Below are 27,137 nucleotides of genomic sequence, written 5' to 3' on the forward strand. Positions count from 1 at the left end.
GCAATAAAGAGCTGAAACAGGACCCCAACACTTCCTGCACGCAAGGTGGAAGTCTCTGGATTTGCAGCTGTTGGCAAGGAGAAAGGGAACAGTTTCTGCCAACTAACTGGAGGGACACTAGGGCAGGGGTGATCACCGTTTGCCAAGAAGGGCACTTGGTGTCTTGGCAGAAGGCAGAGGGCTGCCCCGATCTGTGTGTACATTTTCAGAAGCATTTGACTCTGAACCAAATTCTCTCAGCTGTCCTAGTGCTGGGGCGATGGATGGGAAATGCTTATTGGCCAGGCTGACCAGAAGCTCCAACAGAGGGTGCTGGGGCTCAGCCAGGAGCTTCCCTTCAGCTGGCAAGTTGAGCTTTCTGTCATGGTCAGAGGGAGTGTGTCAAAATTCCAATTCTCGAGGCTTTCCAGAAGCTGCTTATGATTACCCATCTGTTTTGAAGAGTTTCTGCTTACTGGATGTTTTGGCTTAAATGGGAAATAAAAGAGGTGATGGATGATACAGAGCCAAACTCTCATCTGGCTCAAGGAATGGGCAAAAGTAGCTCAGCAGGGGCCAATGATCTTACTACAATTATAGTGATAGGCTCATGACCAAACGGGGGCCAGGAAGCAGGGCAGATACCATTTCATTCCACCTTGGACTTACGTACAATTTACCAATTCCTGCCGCCGTGTTGGCGCCTCTGACCCATGTCTACTGATCAAGTAAGCAGGTACCTGAGAACGGCAGAACGGCACAACAGGCACCTTATCTGCCAGATGTCACTGCTTTCCCTCATTGAAAGGAAAGACCACCTAAGTTACTCCCAAGAGTTGCACTCGGTGGAGGAGGAGTTTCTTCTAATTGCTGAAAACAGGACAACTGGATATTTTCTCCTAAAATCACACATTTAAGCCTCTACATTAGCGTTTAGACTGGGGTGATTCTGTTGTTTAAGGCAGTTCTTAAGATGTTAGAGCAGAAAGGGACCTACAAGAGACTGCATCGTTCACCACCACCCCCTGAAGAATATCATCATTTCCCATGGTTTCAGAGGTGGTAACTAAGGTTCTGAAAACTCTCCCAAGTCACATGGCTGGTAAATGGGGTTTTACTGAGAGGACTAGAATCCAGGGTTCCTGATGCCTTCTTCTTACCCTTTTTTCCCCCCAACTGATTTATATTATTTTAATTTTTTAAAATTATTTTACTTTTTGCCACATGGAAAGATTTGTATTATTTTTATTTTTTACTTTTTTTGAGACAGAGCCTCACTCTGTTGCCCAGGCTGGAGCGCAGTGGCGCAAACTCAGCTCACTGAAACCTCTGCCTTCCAAGTTCAAGCCATTCTCATGCCTCAGCCTCCCGAGTAGGATTACAGGTGTGTACCATCATGCCCGGCTAATTTTTGTATTTTCAGTAGAGACGGGGTTTTGCCATGTTGGCCAGGCCGGTCTCGAACTCCTGGCCTCAAGTGATCTGCCCACCTCGGCATCACAAAGTGCTGGGATTACAGTGTGAAATGTCATGCCTAGCCTGTATTATTTTTAAAAAGGCAATTCATTGCATGTATAACTGAAAGAAGTTTAATTTGCATATCTTTGTAAGTTTTTTTCATATAAAAATACATGCACAAATCATAAAAAAAACATCAGAAACAATGTCCCATTTGGAAAAAATGGTCCCACTTTATTACTGCCACTATACTGTTCAGGCCTGTACCATCTTATGTGGACTGTTACCAGCCTGTCAGCTAATGCCTTTGATGAAATTTACACTTCAATAAATTGACATTTAAATTTACACACAGGTCAATGGTACGTTTAAGACTGTCTCTGCTATGTTGATTGACTAGACAGATCCAGGTGTATTTTAGACTTGGAATATGACAATCTTCACTTACAGAGAAAATAGTTGTCTAAAATTTGCCCTAGCCAGGATTGGAAGGGGCTCTCTAGTGGCTGACACTTCTCCCATTCCTGACCAGCTTTCAAAGAGAAAGAGAAAGATTATAATGGACACAGTAATGATCCCAGGGCAGCAGAGGCAGTTCCAATGTGTATTTTTACTTTCAGACCCCTGGGTTAAGTTGGCTTCCAACCTGTCCCTGGAGAGTCCAGGTCATGTCCAAGGCAGGAAGTTGCAATGTAGGAGTAGTCCCAGGAGCCAGTAAGTCAGGAAGTAGCCTAGAATGTATCGTGTGACTGGAGAACAGGTTTTCCAGTGATACAAAAGTCCCATGATAGGATTTCTGGGGACCTTTTGTCCTGGTGGGGAGTCCTCTGCAAGAGGCTTCCAAGGCACAGTCTTTAAGGATCTCAACAGCGGCTCTTGATCCTGAAGCAAGTGAGCTGGAAACCAGTACATAATAGGAGTGGAGGAGCCCAAAAACCTGGTGAGAACCTAGAAATCATGAGAGGGGAATATCCAGACATTTACTGGAATGTCACTGACTCAAACTGGACCAGCCCGGGGACTTCTCTACTGCTGGGTGAACTATGGTCCCGTGACTAGAAATGTATTACACTGGAGAAGAAATTGAACACAGCTTAAGATCTGTCTTAGAAAGATGTATGTACAGCAGACAGGCATCCTCCATATTACAAATAAACATAGCTACAGACTAATTACATTAATTACTATCAAAATAATGGGCCAATTAATACTAGAAACTCTATGGGGTCTAATTTTAGCCCAGGGCCTGGACTCTAAACTCTGTGATATTGATTTGGGGATTGGGAACCTGAGGTGGTTCCCTTATCCCATGGGATGGCAAAGCAGAGGGAAATGGGCAGAAGACCCATTGCTTGAACATTCTCTCTCCTATTGGAGTTCAGACACAAGTTTCCAAATGGCCTCCCTCAGCTAACCTGGAAACTTTAAGCTTTGCTGGCACTCATTCTACGATTTAATCTAGCTAAAAACACAGAATGCTACTTTCTATTTCCTCTGTGTCTCTTATCCATACAGCTTGGAGAATTTTAGAAACAGCCAATGTGCGACTCCAACAGGAAGAAACTGCTAAGAGGTCAGCATGGGGAAAAAAGACATCCCCAGGGTGGGGCCACAGCCAAGAACAGAAAATCAGATATAAGATCAAACCTTTCCCATCCCTCTCTATCACCACCGCCACCACCCAAAACATTGGTTAAAGTTATCTCCTCTGGAAATTGGGGGCCTGCCTGAGTTGAGAATCTCTTGAAGTCAACAGTCAAGAAACCAATATGGATATAACTATAACTGTGTATTAGGGAAAAAGATCTCAGAGATATCCTCCATGCTTATTCCTGTATCTCAGTCCAATCAGGTCCTTTCACAACCCTCGTGTTTTTGCATATGCCCTTCCTTTTACCTAGAATGTTCCTCCTCTGCTTCTTATATGGAAAATCTCATTCTTCAGGACCCAGCTGAAATATGATGCCTTTCTCAAGTACTCCAGTGAGTTACCTACTTCTTCTTTGCCTCCATAATACTTTATCTGAGCTTTAAAAAAAAAAATCTTGCCGGGCGCGGTGGCTCGTGCCTATAATCCCAGCACTTTGGGAGGCCGAGGCGGGTGGATCATGAGGTCAGGAGATCCAGACCATCCTGGCTCACACGGTGAAATCCCGTCTCTACTAAAAATACAAAAAATTAGCCAGGCATGGTGGCAGGTGCCTGTAGTCCCAGCTACTCGGGAGGCTGAGGCAGGAGAATGGCGTGAACCTGGGAGGTGGAGCTTGCAGTGAGCTGAGATCATGCCACTGCATTCCAGCCTGGGTGACAGAGCAAGACTCCGTCTCAAAAAAAAAAAAAAAAAAACTCAGGCTGAGCGTGGTAGCTCACGCCTGTAATCCCAGCACTTTAGGAGGATGAGGCGGGCAGATCACTTGAGGTCAGGATTTCGAGACCAGCCTGGCCAACGTGGTGAAACCCCATCTCTACTAAAAATACAAAAATTAGCTAGGCGGGGGTGGCAGGCGCCTGTAATTCCAGCTACTCGGGAGATTGAGGCAGAAGAGTCGCTTGAACCCAGGAGACACAGGTTGCAGTGAGCTGAGATCGCACCACTGCACTCCAGCCTGGGCAACAGAGCGAGACTCCATCTAAAAAAAATAAAAATAAATAAACAAATAAAGTAAAATAAAATAAATCTCAAAATAGCACTCCCCTTTCTATCCCACTGTACTATAATTTATGTCAAATGTCTGTCCTCCTATTTATACCATGAGACCCCCCAAGGCAGTAATTTTTTTTTTTTTTTTTTTGAGATAGAGTCTCACTCTGTCGCCCAGGCTGGAGTGCAGTGGTGCAATCTCAGCTCACTGCAACCTCCACCTCCCGGGTTCAAGCAATTTTCTGCCTCAGCCTCCTAAGTAGCTGGGATTACAGGTGCCTGCCACCACGCCCGGCTAATTTTTGTATTTTCAGTAGAGACGAGGTTTCACCATCTTGGCCACGCTTGTCTTGAACCCCTGACCTCGTGATCCACCCACCTCAGCCTCCCAAATTGCCGGGATTATGGGTGTGAGCCACCGCGCCTGGCCGCAATTTTGTCTTATTCATGTTTCATCCTTAGAGGTCTGACCCAGAGTCTGGCATAAAGAATAACCCTAAATAGTCATTGAATGAATAAATTCAGTATGGATCACTCAAACGGGAGATGTTAGCTGCCTTCCCTGTCCTTGGCCAAGGGGTTTTGCCTGTATTCACATCCTTATCCCAGTCAGGAATCCACCTCACCTGAACATGCATGCACAGACCTCCAAACAGCAGCAGCACTGCAGCGTGGACCACGTACACAAACACCTGAGGACTGAGGAATCCAAGATCGGGCTTCTCTAGGGTCTTATTGTTCTTGCTCCTTTGCAGCCCAAGTGTAAGGCAGAGCCAAGGGTGGGTGGTCACGTATGTCCAAGTTGCCCAGGCAACCAGTATAGCCACTGGTGCAGCCAGTAGAAAATTGGGCACCTGCTTGAGCTCATAGTATTTCAAAAAGCCAACATTCCAGTAGACATCCTGGATATAGCTGTATATTAGTGGAACATCCCAGAAGCACCAAGGCGGTTCATTTCCCTCTGCAGTCCGGTAGCCCTTGTCTACAGCTAACTGTACCAAAGGCTCAGGAATGGGGCGGGCTGAGCCTGGCAGACAGAATTGGGTGTAGGCATAATACTGAAAGAGGGCAAAGGGAAGGCCAAGTGTGAACACCGACAGAAACAGAGAGGCCATCAGCTTAAAGAGCTGTCTCAGAGGATTCAGCTTCGTTAGAGAAGAGAAAAAGCCTTGGCATTGAGAATGCATGAGGAAGCCAACACTGACCAGCCCGTTGGAGCGTACCCCAGTGGCAATGGCAAAGAGGAGTACACTAGTCCAGACTCGGCCCCTCTCCAGCTGCCCCATGGCACTGAATGTCAGGAGGGCAAACAAAGCTTCTGAGTAACCAGCTGCCAGGAAGACATTGGCAGGGCTGAGACAGAAAAGCAGAGCTGCATAAAAGGACTGGCGGGGACAGTGCAAAACCAGACAACCCAGGTCATGAAGTGCAACTGCAGCCAACATGAAGAACAAGAAATTGAGTGATGCTACCGAAATCAGCAGGCAACTGCGTAGACTCAGTAACCCCCGTAAGGGTCTCAACAGTTCAGTCCCCACCAGCAGGGCCAAGGGGAAACCAGGAAAGAAGGCAAAGTTGTGCTCATACAGGTAGCCATGCTCAGCAATGAACAAGAAGTGTTCAGCATCCCAGTGAGACAGGCCGCCCAGAAGACCTTCCACGAGTTGGTCCACAAAGCCTGAGGGGGCCAGGCGAGGAGGAGAGAAGGCTTCTGCATGGTGATCTGGGACGATGGCATTGAAGAGGGCCTGTGGAGTAAAGAAAAACCAGAATTTTGGTTGAGTAACTGGAAGAAAAGAATTGCCATTTAATAAAATGAGGAAGAAGGCCAGGCTCATGCCTGTAATCCCCACTTTGGCAGGCTGAGATGGGAGGATTACTTGAACCCAGGAGTCCATGACCAGCCTGGGCAACATAGCAAGACCTTGTCTCTATAAAAACTAAAAAAAAAGTCTGAGCACAGTGGCTCACGCCTGTTATCCCGGCACTTTGGGAGGCTGAGGTGGGAGGATCACTTGAGCCGAGGAGTTTAAGACCAGCCTGGGCAACGTAGCAAGACCTTGTCTCTACTAGAAATAAAAAAATAAAAATTAGCTGGGTGTGGTGGCACATGCCTGTAGTCCCAGATACTTGGGCGGCTGAGGTGGGAGGATTGCTTGAGCCCAGGAGGTTGAGGCTGCAGTGAGACATGATTGTGCCACTGTATTCCAGCCTGGGTGACAGAATGAGACCCTGTTTCAAAAACACTCAGAACTCTTCTTGAGGACTGAACCCTGGACATGTTAACATCTGAAGGCTAGAAAGAGGATGAAAATCCAGCAATAAAGTAAAAAAGGAACAGTCAGTGAGGTGGCAGGGAACCCAAGAGAGCATTAGAACCAAGGGAAGAAAAGGAGTGATCAACTCTGTTAAATGCTGCTGGTAGGTCAAGTAAGATGGGGGCTGAAAACTGACCACTGGATTTAACAATGTGAAAGTAACTGGTGACTTTGACAAGGGCTATTTCAATGGAGTGGAAGAGAGAGAAGCCTGCCTAGACTGGGTTCAACAGAGAATGGGAGAAAAGAAACTTTGAGGAGTTTTGCCATAAGGGGAAGCAGAAAAATGGGGCAGTAGGTGAACAACAATGTGGGGTAAAGAGAAAACTTTTTTTAAGGTGGGAGGTAAAGGTTTGTATGCTAGTGGAAATAACCCAGTAAAAGGGTATGCAGGAGAGAGGGGAGAATTGCTGGGTAGGCAAAAAGGGTACAAAGGTAGAGGAGCCAGCCTTAGAGAAGAGGACAGACGGTTCATCCAACCTTCAGTACTGAAAGCACAAAGGTGCAGACATAGGTAGGCTGAAGAATGTGATGGGCGCATATGGAAGGTCTCTTCTAATGCCTTCTATTTTTCTGAGTTGTCATTTAGGAAAACAAGTTGTTACATGTTACATGTTTTTCTCTTTCCTCAAATCTCTAACACCCTTTCCCCAGAACTCACACTCAAGTGATAGACTCTTTTCAGGACACTGCACACATCATCTTCATTAATAATGAAATCACCAGGAAATCAATAGAAGTAGTGCTGGGAAGAGTGACAGTGAACCAGGAGCTAAAACCATCAAGGATTAGCTGTCACTGACAGAGACGACAGCAGCAACGAAGGGTAACTTAGGGATATAATCTGATGGCTTGAGCATTGGAAGTGGGGGGATGATAATTAAATCGCATTTACTGTTAGATGTCTTTTTGCTGGCCGGGCGCGGTGGCTCACGCCTGTAATCCCAGCACTTTGGGAGGCCGAGGCAGGCAGATCACGAGGTCAGGGGTTTGAGACCAGCCTGGCCAACATGGTGAAACCCCGTCTCTACTAAAAATACAAAAATTAGCTGGGTGTGGTGGCGGGCGCCTCAGCTACTTCGGAGCCTGAGGAGGGAGAATCATTTAAACCTGGGAGGCAGAGGTTACAGTGAGCCAAGATCGCGCCTTTGCACTCCAGCCTGGGGGAACAGGGCGAGACTCGGTCTCAAAAAAAAAAAGTCTTTTTGCCCTATTAGATCATCAGCTACTTAAGAGAAAAGAGACCATGTCTTTTTACACTTACCACCTAGCACAGTTCTTAGAACGCAATAGGTACTTTAAAAATTTTTGGTGGTTGAATGAACTGCCTAGAGGAAATATACTGTTTCCAAAATTACCACCTGAATTAGAGCCCAGCTGTCCTGCTTCCCTATCCTGGATGCTGACTTGCAGCATTGCTCCTTTGGTTCTGCCAGTAACCCAGCTGATGCTGGTTGACAGACATCACTGAGTAAGTCTCCCTAGCCTGGCAACAGGAGCATAGCACCATTTTTAAGGCTTTTTAACTTTTTGGTCAGTTTCCTTATCAGGCCACTTCAAACAGTAAAAACAAACAGGATAGGAGTGACAGTCACAGATGAACAGCCCTAGCCTGCAGGTGGACACGTTTAACAAATCTCGAAACCCAGCAGAGTCTGCTATGCCTTATGTAGTGGGGAAGGAGAGAGGAAAGTTTCGACAAAGGGACCAGTTATGAGCCTCAGAGAGAATGGTACAGGGATAAAAGATACACATCATTATGTGAATCTAACATCCCTAGGGTGTTGACATACATTCAACAACATTCATTCATTTATGAACATACTGAGCTAGGCACCAAGCACTGTGCTAGGCAGCAAATAATTCATATATACGTGATATTTTATTAAAATGTGTATCAAGGGGAGCCTCGGAGGGAAAAGGGAGCTGCAAACGGGCAAGTGCACTGAGAGTTGTGTGTGGGTGAGGCAGGAAGGGCAGGCACTCGGGGGAATAGGAGGAACCATTATATATCCAGATGGTTTTAGGACTTGCACATTGCCACGTTTCTCCCACTTAACTGACACAATGCTCAGTCTCCTAGTAAGGGGACACAGAGCAATACTTTGAGCTGTCCCACCCTATAAGCATCTCTGGTTACGGAACATCACAGTCTGTTGGAGAGACCACTAGCTCAGGAGTTAGGAAACATGGGGTCAAACTCCAGCCCTTCTCTATCTTGCTATGTGGCTTTGGGGATGTCACTTAACCTTTCTGGGCCTCTGCTGCTTCATGGGTAAAACAAGATCAACAGACCGTGTTTCTAAGATTCCTGACAACTTTTCAGCTCTAAAGTCTATGTCTCTGTGGTTCCAACCACACGGAGGGGCACACCTGAGAGGTGGAAAGGAGATGGGGACTCTTCTTACTGCCTAGTCCAGTCATGTACCAATGGCACGTTCAGGACAAAGGATGGGAGACTGACCTGCAGCATCAGAGTCAGGATACGGCAGCTGAATGCAAACCTCAGCACCTCCTTCCGGGATGGGTCCTGGGGCCACATCCTCTCACCACCAGGAATTCAGGGGTGTTGCTACCAGGATTGAGCTCCCTCAGGCCTCTAAAACCCAAAGGAGGAAAATGTCACACATCGAGTGAAAGCAAATTCTTGAAAGCATTCGTCACTGGAACCTCCCCTCTCAGAATTACTATGACAAACTTAACCAACCACCTAACTTCCCAGATGAGGGGAAAGCATCTTGACAGCAAATGGGTTCAGTAGGTGTCATTGTGAAGCACTGAACTGTCATTGGTAAAGTTCCATACAGCTAAGCAAGTAGCTGGAAAGCTAAGGTCACAGAAAATCTTTTAAAGCCTATTGGATGCACTTCTGCAGGAACTAAAGATCTGGGTTCAACTCCTGACTCTGTCACTTACAAGTTCTCATTAGTCCCTCTGAGCCTCAGTTCTTTATATAAAAAATGGGAGCAGACTTTTTTTCCTATCTCACAAAATTGTCATGATGGTGAAACAGACCGAAGTGTGAAGTTCTACTCAAATCTGTGTTGTGGTTGCTATTATTTGGTGTGTGCCCTTTTCCTCTTGCCCAGAATAATAAACTAGGTCCCAAACCAGAGTCCCCAAAGTGGGGCATAAAACCATACTGGAAGAACATAATGACTCCACACTCTAGCTTAGCTCTCTGATGTGTGTTCAGCTGGTCTGTTAAATTAAGTGGGGAAGGAAAAGAAAACCACCACTCAGCAGGACCTCAGCCAGCTCACACTGCTGAAACAAACTGAGGGTGAAGACAGAGTAGGCTACCAGGGATGGAGAAAACTGTTATTTGCCATCTCTTTGTTGGGATGGTAGCAACGTATAAACAATCGCAAAGCCACTCCGAGGCAGGGAATGCACCTTAAGGCATCTTTTATAATTCCTTGAGCTAAAAGGAGTCATAAAGGGTCCTCAAGAGCTTTCAAACACCAGCCTGGGAAATTTGAAAGGAAAGCAAAAGCATCAGAGGCAGCTCATCAATTTGGGATGAAGAACTATGCCTAAAAGGAAAAAAAAATTTGAACTGAGAAATTTAAGGAGGAGGGCTGGAAGACTCTTTTTCTTCTCTTATCTGGCGAATACCTAAAAAACCTGTATCACTTTTTTCTGGAATTCTCTGATCTTCACTAGACAGTGTGCTACGCCCTCAATACATTCTGCCCTATTGCCGTTATTGCTATTGCTTATTTAAGTTGCTAAGGGCAGGGGCTTTACATCACAACTATATCCCAGGGCCTAGAACACAAACAGGCATCTTAAACCTGTGTTCTGAATGAATGGAAGTGGTAGGGACAGGATACAGCATCAGCAGTTCGCTGACTCTAGATATGAAATCAGTGCCCCAAGTATTCTTCCCATCATATCTCACGTCAAGAGCAAGACGACAAAGTCACAGAAGCCACAGGAAAATAAAATTTCCCCAGAAAGGGAGCCAAGTTGGCCAATGGCAACAGTACTCTTTCCTTGGCACAAGGGGGCGCCTGCTGCTTACTCCATCGCCAGGAGGCCTGGAGGAAGGGAGGGGCCCCCAATTCCACACCGGTTGGCTCACGAAAATTCGGTTCAAAGGCAAGCTTCTGAAAGCCCCAGACAGTAACGGTAGTTTGTGAATCTAAACGTTTCCAACGTATGACTCGCTGAATCGAGAGAAATCAGGAAATGGGCATACCCAACCTCACGCGGCTACTCCTTCCCTATCCTAGGGCGAATTCACTCTTTTTTCCTCTTCCTTGGCTTCCCACGCGCATGCAGAAGAGAAGCTGGGATCAGAAAAGCACTTAACCCACCTCTGCCACTTGACCATGCTTGCATTCTTCCTTTCCTCTCTCGAGTCAAGCTCTAGCCTCAGCGACTACAGATGTGTGTAGCCCACACTTTGCTTACAGGTAAACCAAGTAAAAACAAAGCTAGTCAATTCTCCCTCTCAGCTAATTGCCCACCTCACTTCCCAATAACCCCTTTGCCAAATCACAGACTCTTAACTGACAGGACACTTACAGATCAACTAGTTTCACTCTTCAAAAATTTTCCCGTGAGATAAATAGGCTCCAGAGATCTCATCAGACACTGTGCGGCTAGTATAATTACCATCGCCATTTTACGGATATGGAAACTGAGGCTCACTGGGGTCAAGTGACGTACCCAGGGCTACTTAAAGAGGCTGTCATGTTTTCTGCTTCTTAAACCTCACGGTACCAGCCCGCATCCCTCGCCAAAGGGTATGCGCCCTTTCCGAGCCAGGATTATGACCCAGGTCACCCAAACGCCTAGCCCAGTACTTCCATGCCGCAGCCTGCCCTAGCTAGGTATGCTTAGGGTAGTTGGGCCCTATCTGAGAATGTGGGACATCCTGTTGAACTGCAGCTCTGGACCCTCTGGGTAAGACTAACACCCCCTGCGCGGGCTGGAGAAGTCGCTCTGACCCAGGGTCCTCAGAGCCAAAGGCCTCGTGGGCCATCCCGAGATGGGGGCTGCCTTCTGTCAGCCCAGCCGTGTCCGCAGCCCGTTTCTGGCCGGCTCCTTTTGGACACAGTCCCTTCTGGGTACTAATCATCCACGCTCACCCCAGAGGGGCCACGGCCCAAGGACCACTCCCGAGGGAGCCTGCAGAGCCCCACCAGGCCACAAGGCCGGAAGCAGGCGAGGGCGGGAGGCTGGAAAGGAAGAGGCGGCACCCGAGGCTGCTATGGCGGAGGGGCGGGGCTCCCCGCTTCTCCGGGCGTCTGTCTCATTTCTACCGGCCTCCACTTGACAGCTTCCCTCCCGCCAGAACTCCAGGGCTCCCAAGCTGACGCAGGGTCCTCAGCCCCTGCCCGTCCCGACCTCCCCGGCGGGGACCGAACCTCAGCTCCTCCATCCGGGGCCCACCCGGCCTGCGCCTGCGCGCTGGCTCCGCCGACGGCGTCCCCGCCCCGCTCCTGCCCGGACTTGGAGCAGCCCCGCCTCCCTCGGCGGCGGCCATGTTGACTCCGGGCGAGCGGGATGGGGGTCGCCGCTCGGCGCCTCGCCTCGTAGCACCTTCCCACCTTGGTGACACCTGAAGAGTTCTCTCGCACTTCGCTCTCCTTCAAGGCCCCCCGCTACCCCGCCTTCAAATAGTGAGCCGAGGCTGCTGTCTCAGAGTCAGTGCTCTTGCCCCAGCTCCCGCTGACGTTCACTGAGTTCCCGGTGTGGGCCGAGGCTCTTGTAGTCGGGGGCTGACCCGCAGCCTCTTCACAGAAACCAGAGCCGCGCTCTTCCTGCTGTCAGGCAACAACAGCTCAGCACAGGGCCTGACACACAATAGATGTCCTCTGAATAGCCAAAGAAAAGCATTCTTGGGGTTTCTGTGGCCGGCAGCGGCACCCTGCGTCCTGGGTGTGAAGAAAGTGGGGGATCCCCCTGATTTTCCCCTCCTCTAGCTACCAGAGACCTTCTGTCCTACTTCAGTCCTCAGCCCCACCTCAGGTGGCTAATGAGGATGGTGAAGAAAACCTCAGAGAACACCCTCCAGGGCTCCTTTCACCTCCCTCACCCAAGCAGTTTCTCTCATAGGAAGTCGGGCCAAAAAAAGAAGAAAAAAAAAGAGGCGCACTCAACAAAACCGTCTATTGGGGGGAGCGGCTAGTTTGTACCCTTGTAACGGAAACTGTTAGAACAACTTTGCACCCTCCTTAAAGGAAACAGATGATAAATCCTTCTCCGTTGGTGGATTTCTTGTTTCTCAGGATTCCAAAGCCTTATGTGGTTTCAGTTATCTGCCCTCCAAACGAAGCCAGGGGCCGGGTTAGCCTCTGGCCACAGCCTGGCTCAGGGAGGGGTTTATCTTCTGCAACAACGGCTACTCATGTGGGTGGGAACAAAGAGATGGTTGCTACCTCTCCAGGCGAAGACCAGCCCACATCAGTCTGTGGGGGCCTGGGACTGTATCTCTTGACTCTTTATAACTCATTTCAGGCCCTGAGACCTAAATTGCCTTCAGATATTTGTTGTGTGCAAGGTGGAGAAAAGGCAAATCATATTTAGTCGTTGTGTGTTGCAGAAAGGGGAAAAAATGGAGTTTCATGGCCCTTCCCCCAGGTTTTTCAGTGCCACGCACTTGTTCTCAGCTCCAGAGGATTGTGAGTAACGTGGCAAAGCCTGGGGGCACACTTGTGACTGGGGCCTACGGCTGTGACTTCAATCTCTAGAAGTCCACCATGAGGCTCCAAGCAGCACTCTCTGCAAAGACAAAACTGAGAAATGAACTGTCCTTGCTCTGTAAATTCACAAGGGGAAAAAAGACATGCATTCTCAGGGTTCCCTCTGTCCACATCAAATTCTCTCAAAAATCTATTTGTAAAAAGGCCAGGGGTCTCTCAAGACAAGTCAGAATGTTTTTTAAAAGCTCAGCTGTCACCCTGTAGAGGTAGAACTTTATCCAGATTTTCAGCTGTACTTTCCTGCAATTTCTCTTTTCCTTCTCTGCTACCCAACCCCCTCCTCTTCCGCTCTGTTTCCTGTTTCATTTTCTGACTTCTGCTCTGACAGGAAAACAAGGAAGCTGAATCTTGTGCTCTCAAAGCCGTGACTCCCTGGTTTCAGATTGGAAGAAGGCTAGGTGGGATAGGAGGGGATTCTGGGGCTCCAAGGCTTTGAGTAGTGACGGAGGCAGCCTCTCAGTGTTCTTGTAGAGTCTGCAGCTAAGATGGAGCCTGCATCTACCCAGGGAGCCAGCTGAGCTACCAGAACTGTGGAAAGCAAGTGAGAAAGAGCCATATCCCAGGCTCCAGAAAGACTCCACACTTCCCAGCCATTTCCATTAAGAAGCACATATCCCACATCACCAAGAAACAATATCACATACAAATCCCTAACCAGAACAATGCAAGCAATGCATTACTATTCTAGAAGCTTAGGATTTAAGAGGGTTACATCATTTCTGTTCTTTGAACTTGACTGCCTCTGCTCTTGCTATTTTCCCTGCTTGAAGCACTCCACTTCCAGACCACCCTTTGGCTAGCCCATTATGTTTGGGTCTCAGGAGAGATGTCACCTCCTTAGAGAGGCTTTCCCTGTACTATCCCATCAGTCTGTTCTTTTTTTTTTTTTTTTTTTTTTAAAGATGAGGTCTCACTATATTGCCAAGGCTAGTCTGGAACTCCTAGGCTCAAAGGATCCACCCACCTTGGCCTCCCAAAATGCTGGGATTACAGGTGTGAGCCACCGCGCCCGGCCTCTGTTTTCTTCATAGCACTTAACACCATCTGCTTGTCCTGTCCATGAATTTTACTTGTTTCAATGTCTGTTTCCCTATTCTAGAATGTAAGCTTCTGAGTGTAATGGAGGAGCAAGGGCTTTGTTCACCAATGTATTTCCAGTGTTAGAACAGTGCCTTGCACACTGTGTGTCTTCAATAAAGATCTGGTCAATAAATCAATTTCTTTAATTCTATACCTATATTTTATGGATGAGGGAGCTAAGGATCACAAAGGGGAAGTGACTGGCAAGAAGTCACATAGCTAGTGGTAGCGATGGGACTTGAATTCAGGTCTCCAGCCTCCCAGGCTGGTTCTCCCACTCCACACTATTTTAATCTTTCACAGATTTACCTCTTTCCCTCTCTTCCTTTTTTCCCATATGACTAAGTCTTTACGGGCTATGCTAAGATGGGCACACCAAGTCTTAACAGCTCTGACCTACTCTTTCCTCCATCAAATTCCTATCTTATCTGTTTGATTTGTTCAACAGTACAGGAATGCCTACTATGTGATGGGATGAAGATGCAACACTGAGCAAGATAGAAACAATCCTTGCCCTGGTGGAGATGATATCTACCTCATAGGATTTATAGTGCTTGGCATACAATGCTCAATAAAGATGGGCTATTACAACTCACTGAACAAAAAAGTGATTTTCCCACTGAAAGTGTAGAGAAGGAAGTTAGGTGGTTCTCACAGAACACTCACTTCCCTGGAGCAACTGACAATTCATTTCTCTCTGTAGCTGCCTTGACTTGCTCCTGCCTCCACTTCTGGAGGTGCCCTTGGCCCCAGGCTGGGCAGAGGACCAGCCCAGTAAGTAGCCCAACTACTCTCAGCAGTTCAGTTTCTAGAAGCTAAACTTTCCATGGCCCCAGTCCTATGGGATTGGAATAGCTGATCCTAACCTGGGATGCTGGCTCTGATGTCATGCCATTGTGGGGCGAAAGTGACCATAGTGGCCTGCTGTACTTTACCAGAACTTCATGCTACTTCTTTTTGCTGTGGATAAAAGGCATTCATTGGCAGTTTTCAAGGATGCTGGGTGACATTTACATCCATCCTGACACTTGGGGTGACACCAGTCAGGTGTCATATACCAAAAGCATCCTTTTTGGCCTCTGCCTGATCACTTGAAGACGCCCATCCACCCAAGGACAAAGACTCTGCCTTGCCTCCAACTGCAGTAGCCAAACAGTCATCATTTAAAGCCCATGGTCACTAGGTATTTTTCACCATTCCTTCTGTGTTTGCCTTTCAGTGGTTAGAAAACCTTGACCCCACTGAGAGGCGTAGTGGGAAGGCCTTAGCCACTTGGGGGTGGCAGTGGCTGCAAGGCAAAAGAGCCAATGAGGTTGAGAGTATTGTTTAGGCTGGACTTGGCTGCTCTCCAGCTATGAAAGAAGGTTAAGGTCATTTGGGGGGTGGGGAGGGAGGAGCCTGGGAAAAGAACTACTGGCCACACCCCTGGGTTCTCTGCTGGCTAGGTTCTATTTACTTCTCAAAAGCAAATTACTCACAGCTCACTGGCCAGCAGTTCTCTTGGCCATGGTAACTCCAGTCAGAAACTGGAGACCAGGCTAGGCTCTCCCTGCATTGCAGGAGAGCAGATGAAAGGAACCCAGGAAACCGAACTCCTAGGTAATGCTCCACACACAGCCCAGATATGCAATTTCTAGACTAGCAAACAGAGCTCGAGGCCTAGAACAAAAATAGCCATTAGCAATATTGCTTACCAAAATTGTAGATATGAAAAGCTTCCCATTTACGTTTTTCTAGAAGAATCCTAGGAAGGCATCTTGGTTGACAAAGGTTTTCCTCTCTCAATTGAGAAATACTAATTATTCAAATCCTGTTCCTGACCCAAATATTATCAGCCACACTTAGTCTGATGAACACTTGATTGAAATTCTGAGGACAATTTTACCTCATGCTAAAGACAATAAAAACAAATCTTGCTTGCTGAGCTCCACAGCTAGATCCCTTACTCCTGGGTTGGGTTCTCATCCAGAAAGGAGGTATTGTGGTATATTAAGAAAAGCATGATCCTTGGAGTCAGGTGGAACTTGCTTGGTGTATGAACTTAAAAAGCCTTTCACTTTTCTTAGCCTCTTTCTTCAACTGTAAAGTGGGAGCCACATACTGACTTCACAGGCACAGGATTGTTGTAGGATTGTGATGTGCTATGTCCAGAATATAAGTAGGTACACAATAGAAAACTGTTGTTTCTTGTTTCAAATTTCACTTCTAAGTGTCCACAATGATAGCATTTTTTCTCTTTCTGCTTCTGATTTCTCCTGAGGAACTTGAGGCTTCTCTATTGTTTCCCTAAGGAAGGGGGTGAACAGAGAAACTATATATTGTGACATTAACCTCATAAAAGCAACTGCATCTAGCCAACATCGACAGTATCATTCAACTACTACTTAAGTAGATGCTATGTGCCAGGCTATGTGTTAGCACAGCGATGCAGCAGTGAACAAAACACCCCTCCCACCACCCTCACAGTTTACATTTCAGTGGAAGGTGACAGGTAAGTACAACACAGAATAGGCCAGACGGTAACAAGTGCCACAGGAAAAATAAGGCAGACAAGGGAAACGTAGTGGGGGGCAGAGATTGCTATTCTAAGTAAGGTGACCACGAAAAGCCTTACTTATATATTTGGACAAAGACTTGAAGCAGTCGAGGACTTGAGCCATGCAGTTATTTGGTGAGAGAGTATAAAGTACAAAGACTCCAAGGCGGAAACATCTCTATACAGTGGAGTGAGCAACGGGCAAGACAGATGGTGCAGGAAAGGTAGAGGTAAGCTAGATAACTCAGGGCCTCGTAGGCCACTTTTTTTAAGAGTCTGGATTTTTACTTACTGAGAGTCAGAAGCACTGAAGGCGTTTGATCTGACTTACCTTTTATAGGGGTCCTTTTGGTTGCTCTGTTGAGAATAGGTTCAACCAAGCAAAGCAGAAGCAGGGAGGCCAATTTGGAGGTATTTCAAGAATCCAAGATATGACAGTATCTTGAACTACAGTAGTGTGGGATTGAGCATTATTTTATGAAGAGTGCTAACAGATTGGATGTGGAAGTGAAAGAAGTCAAGGATTTTTTTGGCCGAGTGATAGAATGGAGTTGCCATTTACTAAAAGGAAAACACAAACAAAAAAACCAAAACTATGGGAGAAGCAGGTTTCTAGTGGGGGAAGACAGGACATTTTAGCTTTGGCATGTTCAAAGTAAACTTCCAAGCAGGGATGACAAGAAGGTGGCTGAATGCTCTAGTCTGGAGTCAGGGAAAAGAGCCAGTCCAGAGATATTATAAGTGATAAGTTGGAGGTTGCCTCCAGATAAATGGTTGTCCTATTTTGGAATATAGTAAATAAATGACAGGGTCCAGGATGCCACTATTTAGGGGAGATCTCACACTAAGGGACGTTTGCAAAAACAGGACTACCCCCCTGCCCTCCCCACAAAAGGTCAAATTTTAGTTTGAAAACAATAAAAAGCTTCACAAAAGTCTTACCAAGATTTAATGTACATTTATTCTTAACACGTGGAACATATAGTATAAAGATTTCATACTGAATAAATGATATTCATTAAGCCAAAAAAGAAAAAAAAGAGGAATTTACATCAAGTTTTAGCTACATTGTTGAAATACAAATATGCAGATTTTATCACTGAAAAAATCTCAATTGTGTTTCTTCATCAGAACTTCAACTGAACCTAGAACTTTTTCACACCTCGATTAGAAAGAAAACAAAACAAAACAAAAACCCAGAAAAAAATAAACTATAAGTTGATTGGCTGCTGAGACAGCAAGGACTTTTTACAGAGACCTGTACAGCATCGCACCAAGAGGGGCGATGTCTGGCAAGAGATTAAATAGCTGTGTCTCGCTTTGTGCAGGTCACCAACTTGTTAACTCGTCATACTATAAAGGGGTAGCTGGGAGGAGGACCAAACTGTGGGGATCCAAGGGTATGTGCAATGTACAACGTCATATATATACACACGTGGCAGCGTAGCCGCTGCAGCTAAAGGTTAAAACCAGTTCTAAGAGGTGATCTCAGGGTTATTCATACAATCAAGGAGGAGAGAAAGAGGTCAGGGTGTTGTAGGTTCACACATGATACTTTGGGGGAAAAGCCTTTTTTTTTTTCTCCTCAACGTTTAACTAAAAACATTTTTAAAAACTACAGCTTGCTGCTGACCCAGCGTTTTCTGTTTCCATGTGAGACATTATTATTACAGTATGTTTACAGTATCAGGTGTACAGTACAGTACATGAAAGGGTCTACACTCTACTGCACAGGCCTCTCCAGTGAACAGGGTCTGTTCACAACTGCGAACTTCTTGGCTCCTGCAAGATTGTGAATGTACAACAATAAACCACACACAGTTCAGCAGTCACCTTTTTTGTCCTTCAGAATTTTTTTTGTATTTTTTTTTTTTTTTTTTACCATTAAAAACAGTTATGAAATGTGGCGTCCCGTTGATGCAAGGACTGGGAAAGCCATTTTTATTTTATTTTTTTTCCCCAAACTCACTGTAAACAACAGTAACTTTGGTTAAAATAAAAAAAGTCTTCTATGTAGGCAGAGCTTTGTCTTTTCAAAGAGGGTGGGGTGGGGTCCTGAGGGGAGTAAGGTGAGGACAAGGAACAGAAAGGCGTGAGGTGATGGAGGGAGGGGAGGTGGAAGGAGGAAAGAGAAACAGGAGAGACTTTTTCCCAAGGGAGAAGCTGGACAGCACAGGGTAAACTGGATTCTGAGGTGGTTTTGCATAAATAAAGGGCAACAGTCAGTTTCTAAGTTCTCCACACACGCACACACACACGGGGGGGGGAGGTGTCCCACGGCTGTCATGACTGGCCAATCAAAAACAGTACATCACAAATGACTTGTGAAACCAATGAGTTCATCAACGGTGATACCGAGATGTCCAACAGCCGTGATTCGTACAGAGTAAACTCTGAGTGGTTCTCGTCCACCTTGGCCAGGGCAAGCAGCGCGCGGGCAGCCCGCCGCATCATGTCCACACTAGTTGGCTCAAAGGGTGGGTTCTGCATGTGGAGGAGGCTGGCCTGGCTCTGCTGGAACTGTGTGGCGGCAAGGCTGTCCTCTAGGAAGCCCAGGAGGTTGCCGATACTGCCCTTCTGCACTGCAATGGCACGAGCTGCCAGGCTGTCCCCCTGAGCCAGGTTGGCCAGCAGTACCACAGCCATCTCCCGGCACACCGGGTTCTTTCGGTCACTGAGGAAGCGCACCATAGTGCTATACAACTTCTCCAGGCGGCTGAAGGGGGGTGTGGCCAGAATCAGGTCCACATTGTTGTCCTGGATGCTGAGTTTGCTGAGGGTTTCCAAGACCAGTCTCTGTGGGGAAAGGACGGCATTGGGGCCCAGGGTGGAAAAGGGGTCCTGGGCTTCAGCTGAAGGGCAAACTGCCCAGTGTAGGAGTCCGTCCAGGACAGGCAGGCAAATGCTCTCGGGGTATGGAGATAGGTCCAACTGCCCCGAGATGTTGGCGAGTGTAACCAAGGTGTTTTCCCGGAGCATCTCCAAGCAGTCCCACCACCACTCCACTTTGTTGCAGCTCACCCCTTGGTCCTGTTCCTCCTCCTTTTCATAAGTTAGTGGTGCCTGCTTCCGTTCTGGGTGCTTGTGGTGCAGCAGGATCAGCTTGCCCAGGATGAGCAGCAGCCCTGGGTGTTTGGACATCTCAAAGTCATTGCCTGGCACAAATGACAGGCTTCGAATGGTATTGGAGACACAGACGCAGCGCTTGGCAAGAGAATCCTGCCAGTCCAGAAGGGTACACAGTGGGGTCTCATCCTTACTGTGGGGTTCGTCCTCTAGGATCTTGATGTTCCGGTGGCTCTGTGCTGGGCTAATGCCAAATGGAAACTTGCTGCTCTCCTTGATGGCCTCTGAACTCTTAGCTCCATCCTCGGTCAAGGTGCTAGACCGAGTAGACAACATGTCATCCATAGTGGCTGTGATCCGTTTTTCTGGAGGTCCATCAGGTGGGGGCCCCTCCTGGTCTGTTGTCCCTAGTGTACCCTCTGCTGTTGTCACATGCTTCCGAGGGGCTGGTGGGCAGGGTGCATGAGGCCGGGAAGGCAGCAGCTCTGTCTTGCTCTCGAAGTGGGTCTGGATATGCTCAGTGGTGTCCCCCCCACCAATCCGCCAGTGCAGCAGGCCACTGTCAAACTCCTGCACACGCCCAAGCTTATCTGAGCAGTCCACCACAAATGGGTCATTCTTCTGTACGATCTTTACTGGAAGCTTGTCAAACTTACTGATCAGCTTCTCCTCACTATTCTCTGAAGCTGGCTTGTCCTTGCCTGAAAAGGCTATCTCCTCATCATTTTCAACTACTTCCTCTTCTTCTTCCTCTTCTAGTTTAGGACCTAGAAGTTCTTCTTCTTCTTCCCCACCCTCCACGGGAGCTGGACTAGACACCTTGCTGAACCTCCCAGGATCCAGTAGCGTTCTCTGTCCTGGGTCACCCACCTCATACTCCTTTAAAATGCCAAAGATCTCAATCAGGCATCGTCGGAAATATTCTACAAGGAGCTCTAGCAACCCTGGGAGCTAAAAAGAGAAAGAACAGGAAATAAATTAAGGGAGAAAAGTGGCCTAAGAACAGAATTATTGACTTGAGAGTCCTCCCCAAGTCTTCTGTATCAGTTGGGAGAGGCAGAGTTGCTCCTTTCCCAAAGGTTCTCCACAGAGCAAACTGTTCATCTTAATCTCTTCTATGCCCAACACAAAGTTCTTTCTTCTGCCCAACCTACCTTCACGTAAGCCTATCTCCAGGAACACTAGCCAACAGCTTTGCACCTCACCCACCAGGGCCAATCATCTCTTAGCCTTCTCTTTTCCCAATCAATCTTCTGCTTTTCTTCACCAGGCCAGTTTTCAACCTGGTGGTCATTGCCATTATCTCTTTTAGGACACTCTCTCCATCTCACTGCCAAGTGGAACCCAAGCTTAGGCATGGTGACTCAAGCTAAGAGAAGAGAATGCAATGTGGGCAGATGTTCATGGCTGTCTTCTCCAAGCTCCCCACAAGTCCAGGGGGCTGAAACTCCATGGATCTTGCAGCATAAGGAGTGGGACGAGGCTTCAGCTCTCCAAACACTGGTCCAAGCTGGTGCTACAGAGACCCAAATTCCACCTTGGATAATATATAGGCCATTTATTTACCTCTAGAAGAAAACACTCCTCTCCAGTCACAATCTTTGGCTGAACAGTAGAGCAGATGGAAAAAAAATAAGGGCTTTCGAATTAGATCTAGGGGCTGGAAGCAGTGGCTCACACCTGTAATCCCAACACTTCTTTTTTTTTTTTTTTTTGAGATGAAGTCTCACTCTGTCATCCAGGCTGGAGTACAGTGGTGTGATCTCAGTTGGCTGCAGCCTCCGCCTCCTGGGTTCAAGCGATTTTTCTCCTGCCTTAGCCTCCCAAGTAGCTGGGATTACAGGCGCCTGCCACCACGTCGGGCTAGTGTGTGAGAGTGTGTGTGTGTGTATTTTTTTTTTTTTTGAGACAGAGTCCCGCTCTGTTGCCCAGGCTGGAGTGCAGTGGCGCGATCTCAGCTCACTGCAACCTCTGCCTCCTGGGTTCAAAGTGATTCTTCTGCCTCTGCCTCCCAAGTAGCTGGGATTAGAGGTGTGTGCCACCAGGCCCGGCTAATTTTTATATTTTTGGTAGAGATGGAGTTTCACCGTATTGGCCAGGATGGTCTTGAACTCCTAACCTCAAGTGATCCACCCACCTCGGCCTCCCAAGTGCTAGGATTACTGGCGTGAGCCACTGCGCCCAGCCTAATTTTTATAGTTTTAGTAGAGATGCAGTTTCACCATGTTGGCCAGCTGGCCTCAAACTCCTGACCTCAAATGATCCTCCTGCCTCGGCCTCCTGAAGTGCTGGGATTACAGGCGTGAGCCACTGCACCCAGCCAGTAATCCCAACACTTTGGAAGGTTGAAGTGGGAGAATCACTTGAGCCTAGGAGTTTGAGACCAGCCTGGGCAACACAGTGAGACCCTGCCTCTACAAAAAATAAAGAAGTTAGCCGGGGCCTGGAACGGTGGCTCGCACCTGTAATCCTAGTACTTTGAGAGGCTGAGGCAGGTCAATCACTTGAGCCCAGGAGTTTGAAATCAGCCTGGGCAACATGGTGAAGCCTCATCTCTCAAAAAAAAAAAAAAAATTAGCTGAGCATGAGCATGTTTGCACGCACCTGTAGTCCCAGCCACTTGGGAAGCTGAGGTGGGAGGATCACCTGAGCCTCGGAAGTTGAGACTGCAGTGAGCTGTGATTGCACCACTGCACTCTAGCTTGAGTAATGGAGACCCTGTCTCAAAATAAATAAATAGCTGGACATGGTGGCATTTGCCTGTAGTCCCAGCTACTCAGGAGACCGAGGCAAGAGGATCGCTTGAGCCCAGGAGTTTGAGGCTGCAGTGAGCCATGAGGGCACTACTACACTCCAGCCTAGGTGCCAGAGTCTCTTAAAAAAAAAATTCTGGCTTTTCCAGGAAGTAGCTGTATAAAATGATAAAAATTCCTAAACTTTACAGGGTTGTTCTGAGGTGTAAATGGGAGATGTCAAATACCTGGCATATGAAAATTGCTCTCTCAAAATTTTTCCTTTCTCATGGTAGGCAATATTATGCAATGGAAATAAAATCAGGCTTAGGAATCAGATAGATTCTACTGACAGCAATGTGAACCTCAACAAGGATAAGACTCTGAGCCTATTTACTCATCCCTAAATGGCCATACCTCCTATCTCTGAGGGCTGTTGCTGGGATGACATGAAACAAAATATTAAGGACCTGGCACAAAATAAGAGCACGATAAATGGTAACTATTAATAAGTCAGCTCCTTGATATACAGGTTGGTAGGTACTAAAGATGATCAAAAGAAAAAGAGTAGGATGATGCAGCACAAACTCTTTCCAGCATCTCCACTAGTGTGCACATCCTATGGAGGGTGGGTCTGAAGAATCAGCTTTGTAAGAATATTGTAGGGCCGGGCGCGGTCGCTCACGCCTGTAATCCCAGCACTTTGGGAGGCTGAGGCGGCTGGATCACGAGGTCAGGAGATCGAGACCAACCTGGCTAACACGGTGAAACCCCGTCTCTACTAAAAACACAAAAAATTAGCTGAGCGTGGTGGTGGGCGCCTGTAGTCCCAGCCACTTGGGAGGCTGAGGCAGGAGAATGGCGTGAACCCAGGAGGCGGAAGTCGCAGTGAGCTGTGATAGCGCCACTGCACTCCAGCCTGGGCGACAGAGAGACTCCGTCAAAAAAAAAAAAAAAAAAAAGAATATTCTTAAACAATCAAATCCCCCATCCAGTCTACATCTAAGGAAACTGGGATCAACAAAGGCCCCTACTGTTCAGAGAGGAAAGGGAAAAATGGAAAAAACATACTCTGCTCACTGATAAAAATTTGACCACAGATTCAGGCTGGGCCTGGTGGCTCATGCCTGTAATCCTAGCCCTTTGGGAGGATCACTTGAACTCAGGAGTTCATGAACCTCGGCAACATAGTGAGACCTCGTCTCTATTAAAAAAACAAAAAAACACAGATTCTTCTAGAAAATGTGGTGTCCCCACTGGCATCGATTGAATCTGCATTCTTACTAATACCACAAAGTGTCTCCCAAATTCCTTTTGAAGTCAATCCTGTGTTAAGGTTATCATGTAAACAAATTATTATTGCTGTCAAAATCCTGGGCCCGTGCCCAGAGGCAAAGGAAGCAAAGTACTGGCATGGAAGATATCTACAAGAGAGAAAGAGAAAGACCAAGGTGGCTAAAGATGAGACATTCCCATTGTCTACACTAAGAAGATCCCAAACCCTCTCAATCTTCCCCAGGCACTGATACTCACCTGACTGAGGTTGAAGGTCATGATGCTGTTGTCATCATACAGCAGAATGTTGATGGTATCTAATGCCCATGTGCTCTCTGCCAGGAGACCAGACTTGAGGGACATCATTACCCGCCATGCCTCCGGGGTTCCTGAAATAAACCTCCATGTCGTCCATCCACCAAACCCAGGTTGGCTGGAGGCACCCCCGGGGCTGCCCCATCAGTGAAGCTACTCTGAAGATAACACAAGGTGGAAGGCAGTTTCTGTCTGGGAGATGAAACACACCAGCCCCTCATGGCTTCTAAGCTGTCTGTCTAGGACTTCATTGCATGGCAATGAAGGAGAACCTTTAGTTAGCTTATTTCTTCCTTTTCCAAAGTTCTTTGGTTCTATTTTAGTCAACACTGGACCAGACTCAACCTCATCCAGAATAGTAAGGTGGAGGGAACGATGGACAAGACGGAAAGGGGCACATTAGACAACCGAATGAGGAAGATCTCCTTACCAATGTCTTTCATTGTGAGCCGCCTCCTCTGCTTCAACACAGGCTGTGTGGCTTCAACAGAGCCAGGTGGGAAGGTGATATCCCGCCGAATCATGGGGGGCTGCACAGGGGCAGGTGCTATGTGCGAGGCAGGTACTGGGGGACCTGCCTTCTGCATTTTCATCCCAGAGTGCAGGAATGGAGACTTGCTAGGAGAGGTGCGGTTCTCCATTGGCCGGGGCAGGGGAGCAGGGCTGGATACCTGAGGAATGTGATTCTGCATGCTTGGCGGGGCCTGGTAGTTAGATGGAGGGGGCCTTGTCATGGGGGGCACAGGGGCAGAGGGACCATATGGGGGCTGGCGTGTGCCATGGGAAGGCCACGGGCCTTCGTGGTTGGCCCTCTGATCTGTGTGCAGCATTTCATCTGTTCGGTTCACGCCATGATAGGCGGGGCCCTGGGGGGCAGAGCCCGTGCTCTGCCTGTTGGCATAATTATAGGTCATGTCATTACGCCCCTGCCACATGGTGCCTTGCTGAGCAACCTCAGCTGATGCCTGTATGGGGCCGCCCATCATTTGTGGTGGCATGTTTTGCTGGGCATTGGTGCCAGGGGGTGCAGAGACACGGTCTCGGCCAAACTGGAATGGAAATTGGTTCTGGGGGCCGCCTGCTGGTCGGCGCTCAGTAGCAGCTGTGGCAGTGGCAGGATAGGCATTGCCATACTGGTTGTATACATCTTGCTGAGGGGAAGGCTGGGCAGCTTGTTGCTGGCTGGCAGGCTGGGGCTGGGCTGGGGGCAACTGCTGCTGCTGAGGCTGCCCCTGCCCAGTGCTGTATGGCACGCTGTACATCTCCCCTTCGTGCCGCTTGGCAGGAGGGCCATATGTGCCATCCATTGGCCGCTTGTAATTCTAAGGCAGAGACAAGCAGAGGGGAAGTTAATACTCTGCACTCAGGGACATAAAGCCCACAGATGCCAAGATGGCTACAACCAGATGCTTGGTGGACACAGACTCCAAGAAAACATGGGAATCACCTTAACAAACTGTCTTTTGAAGTTGTTTCCAAAAGCAACCACCGCTCTTTCTTCCCTTCCCTTGCTTAAGTAGAAAAATATACAAAACCTAAAAATCAAAATAAGGTCTATTTCCAGCCCCTTCCAACTCCAAATAGAGAAGAGATTGAGGACTTGGCTCTTCAGGCAGGACTGGCCAGTCAGGTGAGAGAAGAATGCCAAAATATCTAAAGTGAGCTTCTTAGACTTCAACACGTTAGATTAGTTTACTAACTAGTTTTCAAGGCGAACCTGCATGCCAGTCCATTCCCAGCTACCCTCCTCACCTGCTGCTGCTGTTGATACATTGTAGTCTGCTGGCTGGGGAAGGGGCTGCCAGAAGGGGTGCCTTGGGTGGAGAACTGATTGCCATAGGAATCATGTCTATAGGAGGCAAAGAAACACAGGATCAGGGTGGGCAGTGGCAAAGCCCGATCCACAGCAGCACCGAGACCAGGCTTTACTCACCGTTGCTGCTGCTGCTGCTGCTGCTGCGGGGGGTAGCGGCTAGGAGAATACATCCCCGAGTCTGGGTTGGAAGGCATGAGATTCGGCTGTGGGGCCCCAGTGCTCATGTTTCCCTCAGGCCCTATTCCAGGCTCCGTCCTAAACAAAATTGGAGAGGCAGATTGAGCCCACTATAGCTTCAGGGTGCTGGGGGAGTGGACAGGAGCTGGGGTCATGCTTACCTCACTCTGTCATAAGGACCTCCATAGGGATAGTGCTGTCGTGGTCCCATCGCCACATTTCCTAGCCCAGGGCCGGCAGCACGACTGTAGGGGTCACCCATCCCGCCGTTGGGGCCCTGCCCTGAGGACATGAAGGGATCACTCCCTGGAGCTGAGCGTAGAAAGGCAAGCGGTGAACAAACTGGTAAGTTGGCAAGCCTGGTAATCTACCTTTTGCCTGCTCCAAAGACCCAGGCTCTCTTCAGAGTTCAGGTTTGATCTCATTGTTTTCCAGACAAGTTCAAAACAGAGATCTAAAGAGGCCCCAACCAGCGAAAAGCATGTACTTATTAAGGGATGACAAGGTGAAGCCAAGGAGAAGACAAGAAAGGAGGTAAGGATGAAGAGGGGTAGTTAGGGCAGGAAATGCATTATCTCAGAGGATGGCTCCACAAGAACCCTGAGCCATTCTCAAGATTTCCCCCCATTTCACTGGCCCTGTCTTTACGAGCACAAGTTCAAATAGCAATCAGATCAGTCACCTTTCCTCATGCTGCCATAAGGATCCTTATTTGGCTCATAGGACATGCGCCCCATCATGTCAGAGGTATTCATACTGGGCTGATACCCAGGGTTTGGAGTCATGGAATTCCGCTTCTGGAATGTGGAGTCACTTCCATCATTAAAGGCATCCTGGATCCCAACTGAATTGCTCCTGCTCCAGAGTGAGGAAAACCAAGTAAACCACAAATAAACCAATTCCTCCAATATAACAAAGGACACGCAGGAGTCACTGGCTGGGAAGGCAGAGGCAAGGACCACCTTGGGCTGCAAGGAGTTCCCATGCACTTATCTTCAGCCATCCTCCCAAACATCTGCCCCTGCTCT

The 27,137-nt window shown here is 47.9% G+C and overlaps 2 protein-coding genes across 12 annotated transcripts in view; both read right to left on the bottom strand.

The window, feature by feature from the left end:
- Window positions 1–1,545: 1,545 nt before the first annotated feature.
- On the bottom strand, window positions 1,546–13,350 carry PIGV (phosphatidylinositol glycan anchor biosynthesis class V). Of its 8 annotated transcripts, XM_019013398.3 has the most exons (5): window positions 10,930–11,806; window positions 10,719–10,810; window positions 8,861–8,995; window positions 4,705–5,826; window positions 1,546–2,385 (listed from the first exon to the last, which is right to left on the bottom strand). In XM_019013398.3, the coding sequence occupies exons 3-5, from the start codon at window positions 8,936–8,938 to the stop codon at window positions 2,104–2,106; spliced, it is 1,482 nt and encodes a 493-aa protein (XP_018868943.2). In that variant the 5' UTR covers window positions 8,939–8,995; window positions 10,719–10,810; window positions 10,930–11,806; the 3' UTR covers window positions 1,546–2,103. The 8 variants fall into 8 exon arrangements, with proteins under 8 accessions (XP_018868943.2, XP_018868927.2, XP_018868921.2 ...); XM_019013382.3 differs by lacking the exons at window positions 10,719–10,810; window positions 10,930–11,806 and adding an exon at window positions 11,958–13,350; XM_019013376.3 differs by lacking the exon at window positions 10,719–10,810 and having other exon boundaries at window positions 11,775–12,720.
- Window positions 13,351–14,015: 665 nt separating this feature from the next.
- Window positions 14,016–27,137, bottom strand: part of ARID1A (AT-rich interaction domain 1A) — an 89,510-nt gene continuing 76,388 nt past the window's right edge. Inside the window, exons 14-20 of one of the 4 annotated variants that reach the window (XM_063701358.1) lie at window positions 26,792–26,967; window positions 26,271–26,421; window positions 26,050–26,187; window positions 25,869–25,965; window positions 24,547–25,438; window positions 24,060–24,190; window positions 14,016–16,478 (exon numbers count right to left, since the gene is read on the bottom strand). In XM_063701358.1, coding sequence (XP_063557428.1) covers window positions 16,398–16,478; window positions 24,060–24,190; window positions 24,547–25,438; window positions 25,869–25,965; window positions 26,050–26,187; window positions 26,271–26,421; window positions 26,792–26,967 — 1,666 coding nt within the window. In that variant the 3' untranslated portion in view covers window positions 14,016–16,397. Of the gene's footprint in view, window positions 16,479–17,666; window positions 20,746–21,489; window positions 23,951–24,059; window positions 24,191–24,546; window positions 25,439–25,868; window positions 25,966–26,049; window positions 26,188–26,270; window positions 26,422–26,791; window positions 26,968–27,137 lie in introns of those variants that run through there. The other 3 variants (XM_019013361.4, XM_019013368.4, XM_063701353.1) reach the window with 3 other exon arrangements.

Source organism: Gorilla gorilla, chromosome 1 (assembly GCF_029281585.2).
Source record: "Gorilla gorilla gorilla isolate KB3781 chromosome 1, NHGRI_mGorGor1-v2.1_pri, whole genome shotgun sequence".
Taxonomy (NCBI): domain Eukaryota; kingdom Metazoa; phylum Chordata; class Mammalia; order Primates; family Hominidae; genus Gorilla; species Gorilla gorilla.